Consider the following 9,855-nt stretch of genomic DNA (forward strand, 5'->3'; position numbering starts at 1 on the left):
ATGGTCAGAGATATCTGATATAAGCAGTCCACTGATAGTGAGATTACCCAAAACATTAGTAAAGATGTTGTCAATAATTGTAGCACTATGTGATGTTATTCTGCTTGGTCTAGTTATCATTGGATGCAGGGATAAACTGTACATAGTATCAGCAAAGTCGTAAAATGATTTAAGCTTGTCCGGATTCAGTAGATCAATGTTAAAGTCACCACAAATAAATGATGGCTTTTGATTTAAAGTAGAAAACAAATTTTCCATACATGTATTAAAGGTGCATTAAGGAGTTTTACAACCTTAAAAATACTTATTTTCCACCATAAATATGTTACACATTTTTAATGATGTGTACAATGTGCCCTGACATATTCATTACAAGTACCTCTAACAGCGCTAAATTGTCACTTGAAAGTTGCAGTGCCGGTGACCAGCATTTTTTGGGGGAGAATTTGAAAGGAATTACGTAATGCGCGCTCCAGCTTGTTAAGTTTCGATTTGTCCGCCATTACTCCGCCAGATGCTTAGTGAGCAACAACTGAGCAGGAGCTTCCAGAAAGTAAGAAAAGACTGGCTTCTAGCACTGCCACAGCTCCAGCACAGACTCCACCAGGTAAAAGAAACTTAAATCTTACTTGAGCGCTTCTAAACGAGCGAAGACGGAGTCCCCCTCTTCCGTGCACGCGAGCCACAGGGACAAGTTTTTCACTAAGCTGCATTACACCCAAGGCCTGCAGGGGGCGCTGTTTCGCTTAAGGATTCAGCAAATATGTGTCTCCGACCTACTCGTGAAAACTGGTTTCTCTGTTTAGAGCACCTTTAACACATTGCAACAGTTTTGACCAGTATGGATGAAATTATCTTCATGATGAATTCAGCCATTTAACTAGCAGAATAAATAAGATTTGAAGAATGGCTAAATACAATGTAGGATGTAACAACCTCCCTTTTCACTATTACAGCCAATAAAGGTTTTTGGATGAACACTGAAGGATCCTGTTTGCATATTTTTGTTTAGATTGTTCCAAATAAAGTTTAACAAATGGATGGCATATTTTGATGAATGTAATCAGTGTCATTCTCCAGATGTATTGTATTGCATAAACATTTTCAGACATTTTATTTCAGCGGGCAAGCAGTGCATTACAAGTAGACAGTTTTTTGGGTTTTTTCCCCCTAAGTAGTGTAAAAACTGTGGAGAAATGGGAAATTATGAATGGCTCATGTTGGAAAAAAAAAACCATTATAACAAAACCAAATGGATTCATACCAACATTTTACTTCCATGTATTCCAAGTCCACATCTGCTCATGGAAGATTTGACAAAATCCAAACAAAAAAAGACAATCATGCTAGAAATAATAATAATAATAATAATAATAAACTTTATTTGTATAGCACCTTTCAAGATCACTGAGTCACAAAGTGCTTTACACATTATAAACAACAAAGGATAAAAAACAGAACAAAAACAACACAAAACGGGAAAAGAAACAACAGAATCACAGAAAAGCCAGACTGTAGAGATGCGTCTTGAGCTGCTTTTTAAAGGAGTCGACAGTGTCCGCTGATCTTAGATTAACTGGGAGGGAGTTCCAGAGAGTGGGAGCCACTACCTCAAACGCGCGGTCACCTTTAGTTTTTAGTCTTGAGCGAGGGACTACCAGCAGGCCCTGATCGGAGGACCTCAGGGACCTGCTGGTAACATAAGGCTGTAACAGATCTGTGATGTAGAGCGGTGCCTGGCCGTGCAGAGCTCTGTATGTAACCACAAGGATTTTATATTGTATTCGAGACTTAATGGGGAGCCAGTGAAGAGCAGATAAGATTGGAGTTATGTGGGACCTCCTGGGAGTCCTGGTCAGCAGTCTGGCAGCAGCGTTTTGGACCACTTGCAGGCGATCCAAAGATGTTTTGCTGACACAGGTAAACAGCGAGTTGCAGTAATCCAGGCGTGATGATACAAACGCATGGATAAGGATCTCCATCTCAGCTTGAGACACAATGGGCCTCAGTTTGGCTATGTTCCTCAACTGGAAAAAGCAAGAACGGATCAGAACTTTCACATGTTGATCCAGAGTCAGAGCGTGGTCTACAGTGACACCTAGAATTTTAACGGAGGGTTTAATCATGGAGGTATGGAGACATAAACCATCTTTGATCCGAGGCACAAGACTGGGAGGAGCAGAGATAAGAAATTCAGTTTTATCAGAGTTTAGCTGCAGAAAGTTACTAGCCATCCAGTTTTTTATCGCTGTAATAAAAACGAAATGTGCTCCTGAAAGAGTCATTATGCAACTGGGGAAGTGTCTGTCAGCCTCTCAGAAATTCAACACAAGTTGAAAGCACCTTTTTCTATAATCTTCTCACTGGAGGACATCTTTTAATTTTGGGCTCCAGCTGAACTTCTTGAATGAAATCTGTCAGAGTCTTTTATGACTTCATCTCTTTGAGGGTTTTCACATGGCGCCACAAACTACTCTGTTGACTGAAACATTTTCCACACGTTTCACAGGAAAGCGGCTTCTTACCTGACATCTGCTCACACAAGAAGTTTAATGCAACTTCTTTCAAAACACACCCAAAAATGAAACAAAAATTAGAAACAAAAATTAAATGTGATTGTCTAAGATTCAGGATGCAACAATGGATTGTTTAAACAACGATCTTCCAGAAGCACAGTCTCCATAGTGTTAAAATAAATAACATTTCCTTGTGATTTTGGGCTCCAAATGGACTACATCAATAAGATTTGTGTCTTTCATGATTTCATTTCTTTATGGATCTTCATGTGGCGAAGCAAGGTTGCCTGTCGACTGAAACGCTTGCCACAGATTTCACAAGAAAATGGCTTTTCACCTGTGTGAATTCTCATGTGGGCCGACAAGTTACTCTTGTCACTGAAATTTTTCCCACATATTTCACAAGAGTATGGCTTCTCACCCGTGTGAGTTCTCATGTGGCGCACCAAATAACAGTTTGAGGAGAAACTTTTACCACACGTTTTACAGGAATAGGACTTCTCACCCGTGTGAGATCTCATGTGGACCAGCAATTCGCTTTGTTGGCTGTAACTTTTCCCACAGATTTCACCAATAATCTCTTTCTTATTAGTGACACTGTTTAATTTCTGGCATAATTTGACTTTTTTGAGCTTTGCATTTCTAGTTGATTGTGAGTCAACATGTTTCACAGCATGGACTTCAGAGTCAAGAGAGAGGAAGTGCTCAGTGTCTGGTACTTCAGTTTCATTCGGGCCATTTTGCTCCTCAATGGAAGGTACAGGAAAGGCATCACCTTTAAACTTCAGAATAAGCTGCTCTCCCTCCTGGGAGGTACCAAAGTCCTTGTGCTCCTCAATCTGGGGAGGTTCTGGTTCCTCCTGGTGCTCTTTAAACTGCAGAAGCTCTGGTTCTTCTTGTTCCTCTTTGATCAATCGAGGTTCTGGTTCTTCCTGCTGTAGACAGTAGGTTGTTTCCTGCTTAAAAAGCTGCTCCTCTCTCCAGTCACGGTGCTGTGGAAGCTCTGGAGAGACAAAAGGGGAAAAAAAGCACAAAATAAGTGGTACTCAAGTCGTAAAATTAAAAACTTTCATTTGGATATAAAAGGGGTTAGGTTATTGGGGGGAGGGGCTCTCTGTTGGTCAGATCCCAAAACAAACCGGTCCCCTAGTTTCAGTTCAGCTTATTCATTTTCTACGGACATGATTTGATAGACAGATATGTTTGATAATGTGGCATTACCTAAACAAATGCTTTTCTCAGTCTAATGGTGATTATACGACATACCTGTTTTGATCTCAGGTTCCCGGTTGTTTTGCAGCAAATTGCGCTGACGACCAATCTCCTCTCCGTACTGGACGATAGTTTGTTCAAACACGGTGAATATTTCCAGCGCAGCGGCAGCCAGTCGCTCGTTGATAAACTCTCTCAAAGCCTGAACGGAACCCATTTTTGTGGCAGGAGATAATCCAGCTCCAGACCGCGTGAGAGCCGCCGCAACTGTTTCTTCTTCTCTCGCCTCTTTGGGAGGATCACAAACAGCACCTTGCTTCATATTGACACCTGCTGGACGTAGCAGGAACTGCAGGACATTCGCCGCGCCTCAAATACTGTAGTTGGCTCTTTTACGAAGGAAATGTTCTGTATATTACAACTATCAATGTAATGATCATAATCTGTGAGAGACAAACATTTGATAAAATTCTGTGCATGAGGAACATTGGAACCGATTGTAATTTTACCAGAAAGATGCCAGAAATAATTTGGTGAATCACTGTCAAGCTTAGAAAATTGTAGCTATAGAATCTAAAGTTCACCCATAAAAATCAATCATTCGGGGAACACGCACACCATTAAAGCAACATACACAAATCAAATATCTTGGCTACATTCTGCGTAAAAAGGTGAATTGTAACCGGGTCTGGTTTTGAGTTTTTCATGACGAGACATTTCACAAGAGTACAGCTTCTCAGCTTTGTGGCTTCGCATGTATACCAACAAATGACACCAGAGTTTCCCCTACATACACTTTACTTGGGCGGGCCGCCCAAGTAGATTGACACCCGCCCAAGAAGATGAATGAAAAAAAAAAAAAAAACGCGCGGTCTGTCTCTAAAGGCCTCAGTATACTTCCCCGTCGCCGCTACGTCGTTCCTACGACGTAGACGTCGTAGCCCTACGACGGGCTACGTCGGGCTACGTCGGGGCTTGACGTGCGCCTCCCGAAAATTGTGACTTCGCGTCGTTTCGACGCGTGGTGACGTGAACGTCGAGGGCTGTGATTGGTCCGCTTTCGCGTTGTTTATAGAATAAAGTAGAACTCACCCGAAATGCTTTTCTGATCCGAACAGTGCTTCGGGAGAAATTGAGATCCAAAATTGAGCGGCGCACATCCCCATATTGTTAGCAGTGTTAGCACTGTTAAGGCCTCAGTATACTTCCCCGTCGCCGCTACGTCGTTCCTACGACGTAGACGTCGTAGCCCTACGACGGGCTACGTCGGGCTACGTCGAGGCTTGACGTGCGCCTCCCGAAAATTGTGACTTTGCGTCGTTTCGACGCGTGGTGACGTGAACGTCGAGGGCTGTGATTGGTCCGCTTTCGCGTTGTTTATAGAATAAAGTAGAACTCACCCGGAAAACTTTTCTGGCCCGAACAGTGCTTCGGGAGAAATATAGATCCAAAATTGAGCGGCGCACATCCCTATACTGTTAGCAGTGTTAGCACTGTTAGCAGACGGGGCTATGTGTATAGCCGCTCCGAAAACGGCTTTAATCGTCCAAAAGCTCATTAGTTTCACCAATATTTCATCACGGTCCGCTCAGCCTCTCCTCCACGACAGCTCGGTGTCGCCAGATATGTCATATATGCAGATATATGTTCGGTAAATGCACGCGTGTCTAGATACGTACGTCTAGAAATCTATTTCTATAGATCTATGTCTAGGTAAAGCCGGAGCTACGGAAGCCGCATTGTTGTTGTGACTGCCAGCAGCTTGGCAGAGGAGGGCGTTCCCTTGACGCAGGAGCAAGATATGTTCAGTAGCGGCGTAGGGTTGTCGGCGTAGGAACGCCGTGGCGGCGACGGGGGACACTGGGTGTCAGGCTCGCGCACCCCCGTGTACTCTGATCTCTGGACACATAGCATGGAAGCATGCTAGTTTAGCCGCTACCGGCTACAGGCTAACAGCCTGCAGGCTGCAGATTAATGCTGGTCGACCGTCCCGGACAGTAAAACTTATAATCAGCTCGATTGGCTGATTTTTCCTGCAGAAGCTCCTCATGCTGTTTTATTGAGCAGGCTGTATGTTCTGGTGTTGTGTTTGTTTATATGACGCTGCGTGTGCAGCTCCGAGTCCTGCTCCGTGTCTTCTTCTCCATTTTGGAGTTGCTGTGTCAGAGTGACAGCGCCATCGGAAGGCCTGGCGGGTGAACTACATCGTTTTGAGTCCTTGTTATGTTGCGTGGATGTAGATATTTCCTGAAGCGATGCTGTGTGGACAGGAAACTGAGGAGATTGTAAACAAATAAGTTGGGCTCATTTGTAATTCAGGGACAGGTAGACGTCCAGTTGTGTTCCATTCTCAGCTGCTCAAAACACCACATCACACTGGAAACATCTGGAACCACGGAACATTAATAATTTTCTATAGTCTTCCAGTCATCGGATTTTCCCTAAAGCCCACAGAGAAGACATTTACATCACCAGCAGAGTTCTGTCGGATTTGGACGTCTGTTGCTGTGAAAGTTAGGATACGTAGATATGCTTTGTATCCTAATCTTGATAAATGTAATAGCATTTCAAGAAAATTGACCCCATTTAATGAGAAATAAAATAATAATAATGTTTGCACCACCTGAGCCCACAATAAGCTGTCATAAATTTAATCCAGTACAATAAAAAGCTGTGATTAAATGCCCCCCCAAGTAGATAATTATCGTCCATTTATCGTTATCGAGGTGAACTGCTTAATATTATCGTGATATTGATTTGAGGCCATATCGCCCAGCTCTAGTAAGTGATTTAAACCATAATGCATAAGAGCACAATGTGAATAATTTCAGTTAATTTTCTTGTGCTCTTTTGCATTATGGTTATGCAAGTTTTTTTTCTCTTTTAGATCAAAACTGAACTGAGGAACAGGCTGCAAGGGGAGCATCTTGCTGCATGCATGCGCATCAGCATAAATGGACCTGACCCCCGATCCTTTCCGTACCGAAAGGCATTGGAGATCTTTTTTACAAAACCAAGAAAAATACACTGCTCTGACACAAACTGTCAGCTTTGCAACTAGCTTTGCAAGTGGCTTTAAATGGCTATTTTTCCTTCATTTTTTTTATTTCGCTTTTCTTTTTGGTTCTGTTTATGTTAAAGCAGGCTTAAGATGTATCTAGAATAAATAATACATGGTTCGTAAACCAGTTTGACTAGGTTATTGTGAATGCACTTATCAAAGACCGCAACGTCCTCCTACACCGCCCGGCCCACCACCACAAGTAAATTCTCAACCTAGGGGAAACACTGGACACTGTTGACTGTGCACATTGTGCACCACAGCAGAAACTCCAAACATCCTCAAAAGTTGCTTCTTCTCTCACCATTTGGAGGACCACTAGCAAATCTTTTGAAAGACAGGCAATTACTCGAATATCTCACTAAGTGTAAATTTGCCACAAAGATGCCACAATCACTTTGGAAACCATATCCAACCAATAACTGTCAAAGTTAGAAATGTATGTCGAATCTAGAGTTCATTCACAAATTCAAACATTAATGATTCAGCAAATATGTGTCTCTGACCTACTAGTTAAAACTGGTTTCTCTGTTTAGAGCACCTTTAACACATTGCAACAGTTTTGACCAGTATGGATGAAATTATCTTCATGATGAATTCAGCCAATTAACTAGCAGAATAAATAAGATTTGAAGAATGGCTAAATACAATGTAGGATGTAACAACCTCCCTTTTCACTATTACAGCCAATAAAGGTTTTTGGATGAACACTAAAGGATCCTGTTTGTATATTTTTTTTAGATTGTTCCAAATAAAGTTTAACAAATGGATGACATATTTTGATGAATGTAATCAGTGTCATTCTCCAGATGTACCGTATTGCATTAACATTTTCAGACATTTTATTTCAGCGGGCAAGCAGTGCGTTGCAAGTAGACAGTTTTTTGGGTTTTTTCCCCCTAAGTAGTGTAAAAACTGTGGGAAAAATGGGAAATTATGAATGGCTCATGTTGAAAAAAAACCCCATTATAACAAAACCAAAATGGATTCATACCAACATTTTACTTCCATGTATACAAAGTCCACATCTGCTCATGGAAGATTTGACAAAATCCAAACAAAAAAAGACAATCATGCTAGAAATAAAAACGAAATGTGCTCCTGAAAGAGTCATTATGCAACTGGGGAAGTGTCTGTCAGCCTCTCAGTAATTCAACACAAGTTGAAAGCACCTTTTTCTATAATCTTTTCACCGTTTCCTTTCAACTGGAGCACAGCTTATTTTGGGCTCCAGCTGAACTTCTTGAATGAGATCTGACAGAGTCTTTCATGACTTCATCTCTTTGTGGGTTTTCACATGGTGCCACAAACTACCTGTTGACTGAAACATTTTCCACGTTTCGCTTGAAGGCGGCTTCTCACCTGTGTGAGTTCTCATGTGTATCAACAACTGATATGCATGCTGGAAACTGTTCCCGCGTTTTACAAGAATCACGCTTTTCACCTGTGTGGCGTCTCACATGGACCAACAAATTACTCTTTCGACTGAAACTTTTGCCACAGATTTCACAAGGAAATGGCTTCTCACCTGTGTGAGTTCTCATGTGGCTGGACAAATTATTCTTTTGACTGAAACTTTTTCCACATGATTCACAAGTATGTGGCTTCTCACCAGTGTGAGTTCTCTTGTGACTCATAAACTTATTCCGTTTGTTGAAACCTTTCCCACATGTTTCACAAGAATACAGCTTCTCACCTGTGTGAGCTCTCATGTGACTGGTCAAAAAATCCTGTCGGCTGTAACTTTTCCCACAAAGTTCACAAATGAGTCTCTTCTTATCAGTGACAGTTCCTAAGTTCAGACATAAGTCACGTTTTTTACAGACAGTTTTACTCCATGTTTCCTCACAGAGAATCTTCTCATCTTCAGCCTGCTGCTCTGCCACAGGAAAGTTTTCCACACTGTCACCATGAAATGTGCAGAGTTTTTTCAGGTGTGCATTTGTAGTTGATTCACAGTCATCAGAGAGGAACTGCTCAGTGTCCGGAACTACTTCTGGTTCACTCAGGCCACTTTGTTTGTCAGTAGAAGGTACAATAAAGGCATCACCTTCAAACTTCAGAATAAGCTGCTCTCCCTCCTGGATGGGACTGAATTCCTCGTGCTGCTCATTCTGTGGAGTTTCTGGTTCCTCTTTGAACTGGAGAAGTCCTGGTTGTTCTTGTTCCTGTATCAGTGGAGGTTCTGGTTCCTCCTGCTCTCTGCAGTCGTTTGTTTCCTGGTGAAAGAGCTGCTCCTCCGTACAGTCATGGTGCTGTGGAAGCTCTGGAGGGAGGAAAAAATACAACATAAAATGTGACTTACGTTTCTTTGTCAGGATATGGCTCTTCAATAAAACACCAATGTCAACAACTTTACTGGGCAGTCTGTGTGGAAAAAATAGTTTCATCAAGTACTACCAACCCTCCATCCCTGATGTGCTGTTGCTGTTGACTTGAGGTAGCGAGTGAAGAAGAGTCAGTGATGAATGGAGTTGGGAGTCCGAGAAACATAAACACAAACCCTGCATCCGTATAAACCAAACACAGCCATCCTGATGGAGATCCTCGACAAGTGAGAGTTCATTCAGACTTTTTTCATACCTGTTCTGTGTAACTTGATTTGAGGTTTCCAGCAGAGTTCCAGCAGTCTGCGGTGGCGATCAATCTCCTCCTCGTACTGGACGACAGTTTGTTCAAAGACGGCGAATATTTCTCCAGCAGCAGCTTTCAGTCGCTCGTTGATAAAATCCCTAAAAGCTTGAACTGAACTCATCGTGACAGCAGGAGATGAACAGCCGCGAACCCACAGAGCCCCAAACAGCCACCAGCAACACTGACTAATAAACAATGCAGCCTGCTTCTTCTCTAGTGTTCTTGCAAGAGGATCACAAACGTCATTCAGCATCACACTGACACCTGCTGGACACAGGGCGAACTGCAGGTTAGGAGCTGCACCTGAAATAAGAGCCTTTTCATGAATGGATTGTCCTGTGTATTTTACAACTATTGATTTATTGATCATGAATGACAGACAATGTTTGAAATTTTGGATGGGTTGTGGATTTTTTTTTATCAAGATGCCAG

The 9,855-nt window shown here is 42.3% G+C and overlaps 2 protein-coding genes across 2 annotated transcripts; both read right to left on the reverse strand.

Annotated features, from left to right (window-relative positions):
• Positions 1-2,711: 2,711 nt before the first annotated feature.
• On the reverse strand, positions 2,712-4,508 carry LOC115407953 (zinc finger protein with KRAB and SCAN domains 1-like). Its single transcript, XM_030118532.1, has 2 exons — positions 3,783-4,508; positions 2,712-3,519 (listed from the first exon to the last, which is right to left on the reverse strand). Exons 1-2 carry the CDS (start codon positions 4,048-4,050, stop codon positions 2,756-2,758), a joined length of 1,032 nt encoding a protein of 343 aa, XP_029974392.1. The 5' UTR covers positions 4,051-4,508; the 3' UTR covers positions 2,712-2,755.
• A 3,127-nt stretch (positions 4,509-7,635) lies between these two features.
• On the reverse strand, positions 7,636-9,813 carry LOC115407930 (zinc finger protein 182-like). The gene is made up of 2 exons (XM_030118507.1): positions 9,373-9,813; positions 7,636-9,055 (listed from the first exon to the last, which is right to left on the reverse strand). Exons 1-2 carry the CDS (start codon positions 9,791-9,793, stop codon positions 8,148-8,150), a joined length of 1,329 nt encoding a protein of 442 aa, XP_029974367.1. The 5' UTR covers positions 9,794-9,813; the 3' UTR covers positions 7,636-8,147.
• Between the last annotated feature and the right edge of the window lie 42 nt (positions 9,814-9,855).

The sequence above is a fragment of the Salarias fasciatus genome, chromosome 20 (genome assembly GCF_902148845.1).
Source record: "Salarias fasciatus chromosome 20, fSalaFa1.1, whole genome shotgun sequence".
Taxonomy (NCBI): Eukaryota; Metazoa; Chordata; class Actinopteri; order Blenniiformes; family Blenniidae; genus Salarias; species Salarias fasciatus.